The 16,629-nt window shown below is 43.8% G+C and overlaps 2 protein-coding genes across 4 annotated transcripts in view; one reads left to right on the top strand and one right to left on the bottom strand.

Moving 5' to 3' along the window:
* LOC118373104 (proton-coupled amino acid transporter 1-like) overlaps positions 1-5,092 on the bottom strand; it is a 73,621-nt gene extending 68,529 nt beyond the window's left edge. Inside the window, exon 1 of one of the 3 annotated variants that reach the window (XM_052487542.1) lies at positions 4,563-5,092. The gene's annotated coding sequence lies outside the window, so the exon portion shown is untranslated. The remainder of the gene's footprint in view (positions 1-4,562) is intronic. The other 2 variants (XM_052487540.1, XM_052487541.1) reach the window with 2 other exon arrangements.
* Positions 5,093-5,302: 210 nt separating this feature from the next.
* On the top strand, positions 5,303-7,965 carry LOC118373100 (copper transport protein ATOX1-like). Its single transcript, XM_035759167.2, has 4 exons — positions 5,303-5,463; positions 6,718-6,790; positions 7,198-7,353; positions 7,482-7,965. Exons 1-3 carry the CDS (start codon positions 5,455-5,457, stop codon positions 7,323-7,325), a joined length of 210 nt encoding a protein of 69 aa, XP_035615060.1. The 5' UTR covers positions 5,303-5,454; the 3' UTR covers positions 7,326-7,353; positions 7,482-7,965.
* Positions 7,966-16,629: the final 8,664 nt, after the last annotated feature.

Raw genomic sequence — 16,629 nt, 5'->3', positions numbered from 1 at the left:
AGACGACGTCATTCTGTATACTTCTGGCCCCTCTTTGGACACTGTGCTAACTAACCTCCAGACGAGCTTCAGTGCCATACAACTCTCCTTCCGTGGCCTCCAACTACTCTTAAATGCTAGTAAAACCAAATGCATGCTCTTCAGCCGATCGCTACCCGCACCTGTCCGCCCATCCAGCATCACTACTCTGGACAGTTCTGACCTAGAATATGTGGACAAGTACAAATACCTAGGTGTCTGGTAGACTGTAAACTCTCCTTCTAGACCCACATTAAGCATCTCCAATCCAAAATTAAATCTAGAAATCGGCTTCCTATTTCACAACAAAGCATCCTTCACTCATGCTGCCAAACATACCCTCGTAAAACTGACTAACCTACCGATCCTCGACTTCGGCGATGTCATTTACAAAATAGTCTCCAACACTCTACTCAACAAATTGGATGCAGTCTATCACAGTGCCATCGGTTTTGTCACCAAAGCCCCACATACTACCCACCACTGCGGCCTACTACACTCTCGTTGGCTGGCCCTCGCTTCATACTTGTCGCCAAACCCAATGGCTCCAGGTCATCTACAAGTCTTTGCTAGGTAAAGCACTGCCTTATCTCAGCTCACTGGTCACCATAGCAGCACCCACCCGCAGCACGCACTACAGGAGGTATATTTCAATGGTCACCCCAAAAGCCAATTCCTCCTTTGGCTGCCTTTTCTTTCCAGTTTTCTGCTGCCAATGACTAGAACGAACTGCAAAAATCACTGAAGATGGAGACTCTTATCTCCCTAACTAACTTCAAGCACCAGCTGTCAGAGCAGCTCACAGATCATTGCACCTGTACATAGCCCATCTGTAAATAGCCCATCCAACTACCTCATCCCCATACTGTATTTATTTAGCGCCTTTGCACCCCAGTATCTATACTTGCACATTCATCTTCTGCACATCTATCACTCCAGTGTTTAATTGCTATATTGTAATTACCTCACCACTATGGCCTATTTTATTGCCTTACCCCCCTCATCTTACCTCATTTGCACACACTGTATATATATATATACTTATTTTTCTACTGTATGTTTGTTTATTCCATGTCTAACTCTGTGCTGTTGTATGTGTCGAACTGCTTTGCTTTATCTTGGCCAGGTCGCAGCTGTAAATGAGAACTTTTCCTCAACTTGCCTAACTGGTTAAATAAAGGTGTTCTCAACTAGCCTACCTGGTTAAATAAAGGTGTTCTCAACTAGCCTAACTGGTTAAATAAAGGTGTTCTCAACTAGCCTACCTGGTTAAATAAAGGTGTTCTCAACTAGCCTAACTGGTTAAATAAAGGTGTTCTCAACTAGCCTAACTGGTTAAATAAAGGTGTTCTCAACTAGCCTAACTGGTTAAATAAAGGTGTTCTCAACTAGCCTAACTGGTTAAATAAAGGTGTTCTCAACTAGCCTAACTGGTTAAATAAAGGTGTTCTCAACTAGCCTAACTGGTTAAATAAAGGTGTTCTCAACTAGCCTAACTGGTTAAATAAAGGTGTTCTCAACTAGCCTAACTGGTTAAATAAAGGTGTTCTCAACTAGCCTAACTGGTTAAATAAAGGTGTTCTCAACTAGCCTAACTGGTTAAATAAAGGTGTTCTCAACTAGCCTAACTGGTTAAATAAAGGTGTTCTCAACTAGCCTAACTGGTTAAATAAAGGTGTTCTCAACTAGCCTAACTGGTTAAATAAAGGTGTTCTCAACTAGCCTAACTGGTTAAATAAAGGTGTTCTCAACTAGCCTACCTGGTTAAATAAAGGTGTTCTCAACTAGCCTACCTGGTTAAATAAAGGTGTTCTCAACTAGCCTACCTGGTTAAATAAAGGTGTTCTCAACTGGCCTAACTGGTTAAATAAAGGTGTTCTCAACTAGCCTACCTGGTTAAATAAAGGTGTTCTCAACTAGCCTACCTGGTTAAATAAAGGTGTTCTCAACTAGCCTAACTGGTTAAATAAAGGTGTTCTCAACTAGCCTAACTGGTTAAATAAAGGTGTTCTCAACTAGCCTAACTGGTTAAATAAAGGTGTTCTCAACTAGCCTACCTGGTTAAATAAAGGTGAAATAAAAAAATAAAACTCTGTGTACTTATTCTTTGTATTATTATTATTATTTTCTGCATGTATTTATCTCTCTGCATTGTGGGAAAATGACCCTTAAGTAAGCATTTCACTGTTAGTCTACACCTGTTGGTTTATTAAGCACGTTGCAATATATATATATATATATATATATATATATATATATATATATGTATATATATGAGAGTGGCAGTTTGTGTGTGTATGAATATAAAACAGAGAGGAAGAGGCAAAGCAAGAGGTTTCACTGCTGAAAAAAATATTTCAAAAATAAGACCAGTGTGTTTTTATGGGCTAATTTTAGACCTAAGGTTGTCGTCTGCCTTCCCACTTTTGGGACGACTCCCATTGTTAGAACGGAGGCATCTCGTCATTATATACAGTTCTCTGGTGTAAAATGGCAAGGTGCACACAGCACAGCAGGAGTGAAGGAGACAAAACAATATATATAGCCTGAATCTTGTTTATCATGGTGTGAGAGTCTTTAGGTGCCGTTTGACAAACTCCAAGCGGGCTGTCATGTGCCTTTTACTGAGGAGTGGCTTCCGCCTGGCCACTCTACCTTAAAGGCCTGATTGGTGGAATGCTGCAGAGATGAATGTCCTTCTGGAAGGTTCTTCCATCTCCACAGAGGAACTCTGGAGCTCTTTCAGAGTGACCATCGGGTTCGCCCTTCTCCGCCGGTTGCTCAGTTTGGCCCGGTGGCCAGCTCTAGGTGGTTCCAAACGTCTTCCATTTAAGAATGATGGAGGCCACTGTGTCAAAGATTTTTATAACGAAGCCAAGATTGACCACAGCTTGTCGTTTCCAACGGAAACAAATGAGTCATAGTGGGCAGAACAAGCAAGGTGGTGGGCAGAGCCAAGCATGCGCTAGCGAGATCCTATTGGCGCGTTCTAGTATAATTCTACATATTTCCATTAGGGAAAGCCTAATCTGTGAAGTCTGCATGTTCAATAACTAAATTTACATTTGCACTCATAAACAGCATGATACTTTTTTACAACTTTTGTAAAGGGTAAAGTCTACAAAACTTAGTCTGTTCTGTTCATAACAGATTTTAGTTTAGGGAACAGAGAACTGTGTTGAGACCGAATGTTTAATTGATGGGAAGATTTGCAGAATGTCGGCCAAAATCCATCTCATTCCATCTTCTCCCACTGCCTGCCAGTGGGCTTCCTCTCATTACCATATTTGGTAGTGAGTGGAAACGCCAACCGGATGCTCAACATTTATACATTCAGTTAAATATCTGTCTCATTGTTCTGTGACTGTGTTCTTGGGGACCTTCAATGCTGTAGAAATGTATTGGTACCCTTCCCCAGATCTGTACCTCGACACAATCCTATCTCGGAGCTCTACAGACAATTCCTTCGACTTCATGGCTTGGTTTTTGCTCTGACATGCACTGTTAACTGTGAGACCTTATATAGACAGGTGTGTGCCTTTCCAAATCATGTCTAATCAATTGAATTTAGCACAGGTGCCACTCCAATCAAGTTATAGAAACATCTCAAGGATGATCAATGGAAAGAGGATGCACCTAAACTTAAAAATTAAAATTAAATGAATTTGTAAACATTTCTAAAGACCTGTTTTTGCTTTGTCATTATGGGGTATCGTGATGTCATTATGGGGTATCGTGATGTCATTACGGGGTATCGTGATGTCATTACGGGGTATCGTGATGTCATTACGGGGTATCGTGATGTCATTACGGGGTATCGTGATGTCATTATGGGGTATCGTGATGTCATTATGGGGTATCGTGATGTCATTACGGGGTATCGTGATGTCATTACGGGGTATCGTGATGTCATTACGGGGTATCGTGATGTCATTACGGGGTATCGTGATGTCATTATGGGGTATCGTGTGTAGATTGATGAGGGGGAAAAAACGTAACAAAATGTGGGAAAAAAAGTCAAGTGGTCTGAATACTTTCCGAATGCACTGTATCTGGACATAATAAGGATACATTAATCAATTAACAGAATTACCAACTGAAGGGCTTTGGCACAGTAGCTGTCAGTTAGCCACTGTAGCTACTTACCCACAACTATCCACTTATTTTACTAGCAGACAACAACGAAAAAGCTATTGGTATGACGTTAACTAGGTACTGCACTTGATATCAGCAAGGCCATAGTTATTCTGCAATTACTGCGTCCAAAATACCACAGTCGACTGCAGGTAGTACACTTTTTTTACTGCGGTTTCAAAACTGTAATATTGTTTTGAATGGTCTCAAAGCCAATTATCATAAAGTTCTGTTGGGGTTGTATTCGTTAGCCAAACTAGCCTATATATCAAGTTACAACATCATTGTTTGATCACATATTACAGCTACACCACCTCCAGCTGGATACTGTTAAGTTGACAACACATCATTGTTTTGCATGCTCCAATCCTGGCTAATTAGCGAGTCATGATTATTGTATGTTAATTCACCTGTAAAAGCTGTGATTCCTGGCTCGGTAGTATTTACATCAAAGAGGTTCGCTAGAGGGGCATGTCTTGGGAAAGCAGTATTTTTCCTACCGTCGATATTGTACTGGTTGTGGGAGGAAGAGGCGATATCTGGTTCCATACAAGTGAACAGCTCGAGCTACCTATCTGGAGACCCCTTCTGAAACCCAGGAGGGGTTGGTCACATGACCTGGAAGATGCCGCATATCAGCTGATTGCATTTTGGGTGCTTGGTTTTATAGCTGGCTTGTTAGCAAACTAACTTTCCATCCAAATTAAATCAATTATCGTTAGTGTGAAATCATGAAGGTTGTCTGGTATAACACATCACCCCAAACATTGAATTGGTCAAGTTGCAACAAGCGTATTTTCCCATGGAGCAAACTGGGCTAGTTCTTATCAGAAAATGCGCACCATAATCTATCGTTATTGTGATATGTCACTTTTTCGTGGTCTCTCATATTTGGTTCATTTGAAGCAGTTTTGTTAAATGTTTTTTTCCCCAAAATGTTTCAAACTTCCGTATTCCGGTGTGACGTTTTAAGGGCTCTGGAAAAGTTACCTGCAGCAATATTTTTATGAGAAGAAAAAAAACTACTTCTTCCAAAATAATGTAATTTGAAAGTGTTCTGCAAAATAATTATATCTGATATTAGTCAGTATAATTGTGCACTCGTCCCACCAACTTTCTACAAGTGAATATTGAGTCAAATATGCAGTTACTTTCACCAATATCTAGCGAAATGTCGATGGTCCCTAACTTTGATGTACTTTAGCTAGCAAGCAAGACAAGGCGGCAACATACTCAGCAGCTAGTTAGTCGTGCAAGCTTTGAAAGAGGAGAAAGTCCATTGATATTGCGCTCTACCTCAACATGACGACCGTGAGTTATTTAATAAATTCGCACATTGTTACATAGTGCTGAGATTGGATTGCAGCGCTTTATACATATCTAGTTAGTCTGATTAATCATGCTGTAATGCACAATTTAATTGGTGTAGCGTTACTGCCTAATGCCTGCACAATCGTGCAATTGTTCCTTACAAGCCAGACTGTAATATAACTTATATTTAAACGTACTCTACCGATTGTCTGTGCGGCTTGTCCTTGGGACAAAATATCCACAGGCAAGTATAGTTTACCCGAATCGGTATCTGGGCGTTTGGGACCGAAATGGTCCGATTTTAAACTCTCATTCACCAGCTTATGCGTTTTGTCAAAATACGTTCGTTGATCACCAAATATGGAGTTTCGCTGAGCAACTATCTTAATTTTCGCCTTTTTAAAATGGCCGGTATTTACTTCGAAAAAAGGCCTAAATAAAAATGTACAAGCAACTGAAAAACAAAATAGCCTATTTGGAACCTCTAATGTATTGAGCTGTTGCAGATTTCCGACCTCTGCGTGGCAGTAATGAGTGACTGGAGGTGCCGGAAAGGATTTGGTTTTCCGTTGCTTGTACATGTTTGTTTTTTTTCCGATGTTTCCTAGAATTATATAGTCGTATGAACTCCATATTTGGTGATCAACGAAAGGTATTTTGACATTTTATAATGCTTTCAGAGCTGGTAAATGGTCTAATACTTAGATCAGATAAACGACTTTCCTATGAAAGTATTGTTTTTATTATTTTTGAATCCGGTTAAAATAAAAGTTAACACAACACAAATGTTCTCCAACCTCCCCTGATACAGACAAACATGGTGTTTCATTGTCATGGCAGGCCGGGTTCAAACGTTTTTGAGAGAACCGAATATCCAATACAACAACAAACACAAAAATATCGGTGCTGACCCGAACATATACCTAGCTGTTTTCTAAGAAGTCAGGGAAACAATACTTTCCTGTGAATAATTTGTCTTAAATTCCAAGCAACTGAAGAACAAAATAAACCACACAGACAACCGGTGTAGAGTACATTTTAAATGTCATTTTATTCCACATTCTGGCTTGTAAAGAAACATTTGACACGATTTTGCAGTGATTAGTTTCAGGCTGTATATACCAATGTATTGTGTATTACAGTCTGATTTAATCAGACTAATAGCTGAGCTAGTCGTTGCTTGCTAACTGATTAGCTGTCCCATACTAACATGAGAATGAGGCATAACTCCCGGACTGTGAATTATTCCCACAGAAGCAGGAATTCTTTGTGGACATGACATGTGAGGGATGCTCTGGTGCAGTTACCCGAGTCCTCAATAAACTGGGTGAGTAGCTAAATGTCACCCGAGTCCTCAATAAACTGGGTGAGTAGCTAAATGTCACCCGAGTCCTCAATAAACTGGGTGAGTAGCTAAATGTCACCCGAGTCCTCAATAAACTGGGTGAGTAGCTAAATGTCACCCGAGTCCTCAATAAACTGGGTGAGTAGCTAAATGTCACCCGAGTCCTCAATAAACTGGTTGAGTGTCTCTAATAGCTAAATGTCACAGCAAATCCAGAATTCTGGAATATTTGGAGGAGGTTGTTAAACAGCACTCTCATCCACACACACTTTGTTGAGAATCGTGTACTTTGGTTTTTGCTCAATTCAGCAAATATAGATTACTTGTCATATTGACTGGCTCGTTGAAATTGTTTTATTTTCTCTCTCTGTCTTATTTGTTGGCGTAAGGTGGTGTCCAATTTGAGATCGACCTCCCCAACAAGAAGGTTTTCATTGAGTCTGACAAGGACACTGATTTGCTTCTGGAAACACTTAAGAAGACTGGAAAGGCGGCTAACTACATCGGCCCCAAGTGAATCCTCCTCTTTCCTCTTTATAGAACAGGTGAACTCTCACGGTCTAAATATATATTAAGTGACAATCAATTCAATATGGACAACTTCCCCCTCCTCCATCCCAACATGTCGTTTCTCTTCTCATCATTTGCAACCTGTTTTGTTTCTGTGTGTTAGCTGTTGGGTCGGTGACTATCTGAAGGATGACTATGAGAAGAAAGAACCCTCTGACTGCAGAACAGGCTTGCTGTTATGTCTTCATGGATCACTGTAATGAGTTCACGCTGCCAAGCTGTCCACTTTTGTTAGTTAAACACTATTATTTATGCATCCCAAATGGCACCCTATGGACCCCAGTCCAAACTAAGGGACTATTATACGGAATAGAGCACTGTTTGGAACGCATCCACTATGAAAATCCAGTACGATTGCTGACAAAATTAAATAGATCATGTACTTCTATGGGTTAATGTTAGGCCTACTGCAGGTAAATTAGATTATGTGAAATTGAAGTAAGTTTTGTCTTAATGAAGCAGCTATTGTAATTCACGTTGATTTGGACAGTTTGGGGGGGGGGGCAAATCATCCTGTATTAAGTTTTCCTTTCATCTCTGAATATTGTTCATGTTCACCCATATGTCGAATTAAAAAGTTAATTCTAGTCACCTGTTCTCTTATTTGTAATACAAAAGGACAGCCTTCCACAGAAGGTTTGACTAAAAAGCTGTTTGTTATCCCAACTAGATACTGCAAAAAGGGGCCAGCATACAAGTTTTAGAACTTCCTATATTGCGCAAACATTATTTTAGATTTGCGTTCCCGAGTGGAGCAGCTGTCTTAAGTCATTGCATCTCAGTGAAAGAGGTGACACTACAGTCCCTGGTTCGATTCCAGGCTGTATCACATCTGGCCGTGATTGGGAGTCCCATAGGGTGGTGCACAATTGACCCCAGCGTCGTCCGGGTTTGGCCCGGAGTCGGACGTCATTGTAAATAAGAATTTGTTCTTAACTGACTTGCCTGGAGAAATGCATTCTTTTTTAAGGTCTTGTCAGATTCTGTTGTGACACGTTGTGCCACTGGGTGGCAGTATTAGTTCTTGGTTTAATTTGACCTGAGGAGCCGTCCCTGTCAGCAATTCCATGGAATTAGACTTCGGTGTCTTGCACAATGACGTGTATGTTTTTACCATGCAAATGCAAACATCAACCGTTTTCATCAAAGATAAATGATTGATCTGTAATGCTCTAATGCAGTGATAAATCCTTTAGCGTTCACATCAGCTACTTGAGACATTTCATAGCTTACCTGAGAGAATATTGAGGCGTTGTGTGGCAATGGCTCTCCTACCTCTGTTGAGCTCTGGTCTGATAGTGAAGAGAGCACGGAAGGAGAGAGCACTGGAGCCAGAGATGAAGATCCAAGACAAACTATGTGTACCTGATAATTAATCAAATACAGTAGGTGCTCACATTAATGCCATCAACTTAGCCTATGTTGTCAATTGTACACACAGTACTAGGCAGTCAGTCAGCCATTACAGGGACATTTGTTGGGTTATTTAGAGAGAAACATCCACCATTTAAAAAAAAAAAAATACTAGGACTGAAGTTGTAATATACTGTAATTGTGGTTATAATACTTTAATTGAAGCTCTATACTTTTAATTGTAGTGCTACATTGAACTGTTGTTCGCTTGGATGAAACGGGTGTGTACGTCAACATAGTAAAGTTGAATGAATAGCCCACATTCATGACATCTTGTGAGTGGGACAACGCTGCCTGATGTAACAAAGCTTTCGGTTTGATGACAGCACGTCACACTACTGCCAACCATACTGTCATTTCAGACACAGTGGCCCAATTGTTGTGCTGTACAGTAGTTTGGAATAGCACTGAATGCATCCCAAATGGCACCCTCTTCCCCATATAATATAGTGCCCTATGGATCCTGGTCAAAAGTAGTGGGAATATAAAGGGATATAATAACGAATAATATAAAAGAAATATGGTGGTTTGGGATTTAGCCGCCCTCCACAAAAGGAATATGGTGGTTTGGGATTTAGCCGCCCTCCACAAAATACATATGGTGGTTTGGGATTTAGCCGCCCTCCACAAAAGAAATATGGTGGTTTGGGATTTAGCCGCCCTCCACAAAAGAAATATGGTGGTTTGGGATTTAGCCGCCCTCCACAAAATAAATATGGTGGTTTGGGATTTAGCCGCCCTCCACAAAAGGAATATGGTGGTTTGGGATTTAGCCGCCCTCCACAAAAGAAATATGGTGGTTTGGGATTTAGCCGCCCTCCACAAAAGAAATATGGTGGTTTGGGATTTAGCCGCCCTCCACAAAAGAAATATGGTGGTTTGGGATTTAGCCGCCCTCCACAAAAGGAATATGGTGGTTTGGGATTTAGCCGCCCTCCACAAAAGGAAGATGGGTAGCAGTAACTCTGCTCACCTGTCCATACTGGAAACATGGTGCAACTGGAGAAGCTGTTACAGACGACGAACAGGCCCTCGCTGGTCCCCTCCGGTTGGACCAGCCACCATGGGGGCACACAGGCACATTGTGTACAGCCTAAACTCCACAGACACCATGGGGGCACACAGGCACATTGTGTACAGACTAAACTCCACAGACACCATGGGGGCACACAGGCACATTGTGTACAGCCTAAACTCCACAGACACCATGGGGGCACACAGGCACATTGTGTACAGCCTAAACTCCACAGACACCATGGGGGCACACAGGCACATTGTGTACAGCCTAAACTCCACAGACACCATGGGGGCACACAGGCACATTGTGTACAGACTAAACTCCACAGACACCATGGGGGCACACAGGCACATTGTGTACAGCCTAAACTCCACAGACACCATGGGGGCACACAGGCACATTGTGTACAGCCTAAACTCCACAGACACCATGGGGGCACACAGGCACATTGTGTACAGCCTAAACTCCACAGACACCATGGGGGCACACAGGCACATTGTGTACAGCCTAAACTCCACAGACACCATGGGGGCACACAGGCACATTGTGTACAGCCTAAACTCCACAGACACCATGGGGGCACACAGGCACATTGTGTACAGCCTAAACTCCACAGACACCATGGGGGCACACAGGCACATTGTGTACAGCCTAAACTCCACAGACACCATGGGGGCACACAGGCACATTTTGTACAGCCTAAACTCCACAGACACCATGGGGGCACACAGGCACATTGTGTACAGCCTAAACTCCACAGACACCATGGGGGCACACAGGCACATTGTGTACAGCCTAAACTCCACAGACACCATGGGGGCACACGGGCACATTGTGTACAGCCTAAACTCCACAGACACCATGGGGGCACACAGGCACATTGTGTACAGCCTAAACTCCACAGACACCATGGGGGCACACAGGCACATTGTGTACAGCCTAAACTCCACAGACACCATGGGGGCACACGGGCACATTGTGTACAGCCTAAACTCCACAGACACCATGGGGGCACACAGGCACATTGTGTACAGCCTAAACTCCACAGACACCATGGGGGCACACAGGCACATTGTGTACAGCCTAAACTTCACAGACACCATGGCTGTCATCACTGTTACTGGGTTCATCATGCCACTCGGTTTTTGTCTTTCTCTGCTCTTGAAAATGAGCTCTTTCAAGCAGCTTAGTCAGATGAATATATTTTTGGGGGGGGACAGATTGGAAAGAGCCTTTTAGTTTATAAGTTATAGCCAATATACAGTATCTGATTAAATTGGTTTTGTCTTCTGGCTTATTTGGCTCATAACTGGTTGTGTCCAGTGACAGCATTGGATCTTCGTGTTCCTGTTTTCAGAATGTGATGTATTTTCTGTTCTATCAATGATATGTGTGTTCTGTTCTATCAGTGATATCATGTGTGTTCTGTTCTATCAGTGATATCATGTGTGTTCTGTTCTATCAGTGATATCATGTGTATTCTGTTCTATCAGTGATATCATGTGTGTTCTGTTCTATCAGTGATATCATGTGTATTATGTTCTATCAGTGATATCATGTGTGTTCTGTTCTATCAGTGATATCATGTGTGTTCTGTTCTATCAGTGATATCATGTGTATTCTGTTCTATCAGTGATATTATGTGTGTTCTGTTCTATCAGTGATATCATGTGTATTCTGTTCTATCAGTGATATCATGTGTGTTCTGTTCTATCAGTGATATCATGTGTGTTCTGTTCTATCAGTGATATCATGTGTGTACTGTTCTATCAGTGATATCATGTGTGTTCTGTTCTATCAGCGATATCATGTGTGTTCTGTTCTATCAGTGATATCATGTGTGTTCTGTTCTATCAGTGATGTCATGTGTGTTCTGTTCTATCAGTGATATCATGTGTGTTCTGTTCTATCAGTGATATCATGTGTATTCTGTTCTATCAGTGATATTATGTGTGTTCTGTTCTATCAGTGATATCATGTGTATTCTGTTCTATCAGTGATATCATGTGTGTTCTGTTCTATCAGTGATACCATGTGTATTCTGTTCTATCAGTGATGTCATGTGTGTTCTGTTCTATCAGTGATATCATGTGTGTTCTGTTCTATCAGTGATACCATGTGTATTCTGTTCTATCAGTGATATCATGTGTGTTCTGTTCTATCAGTGATATCATGTGTATTCTGTTCTATCAATGATACCATGTGTGTTCTGTTCTATCAGTGATATCATGTGTGTTCTGTTCTATCAATGATACCATGTGTATTCACAAATGATACTGGCTTACCTAGACAGCCAAACTTGTGGACACCCCTTCAAATTTACATTACATTTACATTTAAGTCATTTAGCAGACGCTCTTATCCAGAGCGACTTACAAATTGGTGCATTCACCTTATGACATCCAGTAGAACAGTCACTTTACAATAGTGCATCTAAATCTTAAAGGGGGGGGTGAGAAGGATTACTTATCCTATCCTAGGTATTCCTTACAGAGGTGGGGTTTCAGGTGTCTCCGGAAGGTGGTGATTGACTCCGCTGTCCTGGCGTCGTGAGGGAGTTTGTTCCACCATTGGGGGGCCAGAGCAGCGAACAGTTTTGACTGGGCTGAGCGGGAACTGTACTTCCTCAGTGGTAGGGAGGCGAGCAGGCCAGAGGTGGATGAACGCAGTGCCCTTGTTTGGGTGTAGGGCCTGATCAGAGCCTGGAGGTACTGAGGTGCCGTTCCCCTCACAGCTCCGTAGGCAAGCACCATGGTCTTGTAGCGGATGCGAGTTTCAACTGGAAGCCAGTGGAGAGAGCGGAGGAGCGGGGTGACGTGAGAGAACTTGGGAAGGTTGAACACCGGACGGGCTGCGGCGTTCTGGATGAGTTGTAGGGGTTTAATGGCACAGGCAGGGAGCCCAGCCAACAGCGAGTTGCAGTAATCCAGACGGGAGATGACAAGTGCCTGGATTAGGACCTGCGCCGCTTCCTGTGTGAGGCAGGGTCGTACTCTGCGGATGTTGTAGAGCATGAACCTACAGGAACGGGCCACCGCCTTGATGTTAGTTGAGAACGACAGGATGTTGTCCAGGATCACGCCAAGGTTCTTAGCGCTCTGGGAGGAGGACACAATGGAGTTGTCAACCGTGATGGCGAGATCATGGAACGGGCAGTCCTTCCCGGGAGGAAGAGCAGCTCCGTCTTGCCGAGGTTCAGCTTGAGGTGGTGATCCGTCATCCACACTGATATGTCTGCCAGACATGCAGAGATGCGATTCGCCACCTGGTCATCAGAAGGGGGAAAGGAGAAGATTAAATGTGTGTCGTCTGCATAGCAATGATAGGAGAGACCATGTGAGGTTATGACAGAGCCAAGTGACTTGGTGTATAGCGAGAATAGGAGAGGGGGCCTAGAACAGAGCCCTGGGGGACACCAGTGTTGAGAGCGCGTGGTGAGATTCTCGCCACGCCACCTGGTAGGAGCGACCTGTCAGGTAGGACGCAATCCAAGCGTGGGCCGCTCCGGAGATGCCCAACTCGGAGAGGGTGGAGAGGAGGATCTGATGGTTCACAGTATCGAAGGCAGCCGATAGGTCTAGAAGGATGAGAGCAGAGGAGAGAGAGTTAGCTTTAGCGGTGCGGAGCGCCTCCGTGATACAGAGAAGAGCAGTCTCAGTTGAATGACTAGTCTTGAAACCTGACTGATTTGGATCGAGAAGGTCATTCAGAGAGAGATAGCGGGAGAGCTGGCCAAGGACGGCACGTTCAAGAGTTTTGGAGAGAAAAGAAAGAAGGGATACTGGTCTGTAGTTGTTGACATCGGAGGGATCGAGTGTAGGTTTTTTCAGAAGGGGTGCAACTCTCGCTCTCTTGAAGACGGAAGGGACGTAGCCAGCGGTCAGGGATGAGTTGATGAGCGAGGTGAGGTAAGGGAGAAGGTCTCCGGAAATGGTCTGGAGAAGAGAGGAGGGGATAGGGTCAAGCGGGCAGGTTGTTGGGCGGCCGGCCGTCACAAGACGCGAGATTTCATCTGGAGAGAGAGGGGAGAAAGAGGTCAGAGCACAGGGTAGGGCAGTGTGAGCAGAACCAGCGGTGCCGTTTGACTTAGCAAACGAGGATCGGATGTCGTCGACCTTCTTTTCAAAGTGGTTGACGAAGTCATCTGCAGAGAGGGAGGAGGGGGATTCAGGAGGGAGGAGAAGGTGGCAAAGAGCTTCCTAGGGTTAGAGGCAGATGCTTGGAATTTAGAGTGGTAGAAAATGGCTTTAGCAGCAGAGACAGAGGAGGAAAATGTAGAGAGGAGGGAGTGAAAGGATGCCAGGTCCGCAGGGAGGCGAGTTTTCCTCCATTTCCGCTCGGCTGCCCGGAGCCCTATTCTGGGCTCCGGGCAGCAAATGATTGGATTTGGCTATTTCAGCCACACCCGTTGCTGACAGATAAAATCATTGAGTATTACACAGCCATGCAATCTCCATAGACAAACATTGGCAGTATAATGGCCCTTGAAGGTCTCATGGTCATTGGATGCCAACTTTCCAACAACTCAGTTCGTCAAATTTCTGGCCTTCTAGAGCTGCCCCAGTGAAATGTAAGTGCTGTTAACAACGGCTCAGCCACGAAGTGGTAGTCCACACAAACTCACAGAACAGGACCGCCGATTGCAGAAGCACGTAGCACTTGAAAATCGTCTGTCCTCAGTTGTAACACTCACTACAGAGTTCCAAACTGCCTCTGGAAGCAACGTCAGCACAATGACTGTGGTCGAGCAGCTGCACACAAACCTAAGATCACCACAAGCAATGCCAAGCGTCGGCTGGAGTGGTGTAAAGCTCGCCGCCATTGTTCTCTAGAGCAGTGGAAAACGTGTTTTCTGGAGTGATGAATCACTCTTCGCCATCTGGCAGTCTGATGGACGAAAGAATGCTACCTGCCCCAGTGCATATAGTGCCAACTGTAAAGTTTGGTGGAGGAGGAATAATAATGGCCAGAACAGATCCCTGAATTCAACTCCATCAAATATATTTGGGAAGATTTGGAATTCAGACTGTGAGCCAGGAGGCCTAATCACCCAACATCAGTGACCTCACTAATGGTCTTGTGGCTGAATGGAAGCAAGTAACCGCAGCAATGTTCCAACATCTAGTGGAAAGCCTTCCCTGAAGAGTGGAGGCTGTTGTAGCAGCAAAGGGGGGACCAACTCCTTATTAATGCCCATGATTTTGGAATGAGATGAGATGTTTGACAAGCAAGTGTCCACATACTTTTGGTCATGTAATGTCTCTGGGAATGCATTACAATTGTTATTGTAAAATGATTATTTACTCCTTTCATCCGCAACATAAGGAAGGCTATCCTTGAGGGACAATGATAACACTCCGCTCAACTTATTCATTACAGAGGAAGATCATTGGAAACAGGGAGACTTATTTTTGTAATTCATGCTAAAACCCATTTGAGATATTTCTGCATTTAAAACAATCATAATAGTAATAATAGTGTCTGAATGAATCAAACAGTAATGAAACAAGATACAAGCTAATAAATTACTTACTGTATGTGTTGTTAAAATTGACATTCAAATATATTTTTGGAATTCCCTCAACCCACGACTGTTGATTGTCTAATATAGAGACTGATTGATGAGCTATGAAGGCTGTTCAATGAAGAGTCTCAACAATCAGGTAATCTTAATGGGAGATTTTAATATTAATTATGAAGACAAGTCTTGTAGGAAAACCCTCAAACGGATCACTAATACCTTTGACCTTACACAGCTAGTTAAAGGGCCAACCAGGGTGACTTGTTGCTCTAAAACACAGATTGAGTTGGTGTCCAGTAATAAACCAGAGCGAGTGACTAAATCATTCATTATGGTTACTGGGCTATCTGATCTGGTCAGCGGGGTGGTGGCACCGGGATCCTCATCTCTCCCAAGTGGTCATTCTCTCTTTCTCCCCTTACCCATCTGTCTATCGCCTCCTTTGAATTTCATGCTGTCACGGTTACCAGCCCTTTCAAGCTTAACATCCTTATCATTTATCGCCCTCCAGGTCCCCTCGGAGAGTTCATCAATGAGCTTGATGTCTTGATAAGCTCCTTTCCTGAGGACGGCTCACCTCTCACAGTTCTGGGCGACTTTAACCTCCCCACGTCTACCTTTGACTCATTCCTCTCTGCCTCCTTCTTTCCACTCCTTTCCTCTTTTGACCTCACCCTCTCACCTTCCCCCTACTCACAAGGCAGGCAATACGCTCGACCTCATCTTTACTAGATGCTGTTCTTCCACTAACCTCATTGCAACTCCCCTCCAAGTCTCCGACCACTACCTTGTATCCTTTTCCCTCTCGCTCTCATCCAACACTTCCCACACTGCCCCTACTCGGATGGTATCGCGCCGTCCCAACCTTCGCTCTCTCTCCCCCGCTACTCTCTCCTCTTCCATCCTATCATCTCTTCCCTCTGCTCAAACCTTCTCCAACCTATCTCCTGATTCTGCCTCCTCAACCCTCCTCTCCTCCCTTTCTGCATCCTTTGACTCTCTATGTCCCCTATCTTCCAGGCCGGCTCGGTCCTCCCCTCCCGCTCCGTGGCTCGACGACTCATTGCGAGCTCACAGAACAGGGCTCCGGGCAGCCGAGCGGAAATGGAGGAAAACTCGCCTCCCTGCGGACCTGGCATCCTTTCGCTCCCTCCTCTCTACATTTTCCTCCTCTGTCTCTGCTGCTAAAGCCACTTTCTACCACTCTAAATTCCAAGCATCTGCCTCTAACCCTAGGAAGCTCTTTGCCACCTTCTCCTCCCTCCTGAATCCTCCTCCCCCCCCCTCCTCCCTCTCTGC

The sequence above is a fragment of the Oncorhynchus keta genome, chromosome 30, assembly GCF_023373465.1.
Source record: "Oncorhynchus keta strain PuntledgeMale-10-30-2019 chromosome 30, Oket_V2, whole genome shotgun sequence".
Lineage (NCBI taxonomy): Eukaryota > Metazoa > Chordata > Actinopteri > Salmoniformes > Salmonidae > Oncorhynchus > Oncorhynchus keta.
This window is presented reverse-complemented; position numbering and strand designations above follow the sequence as displayed.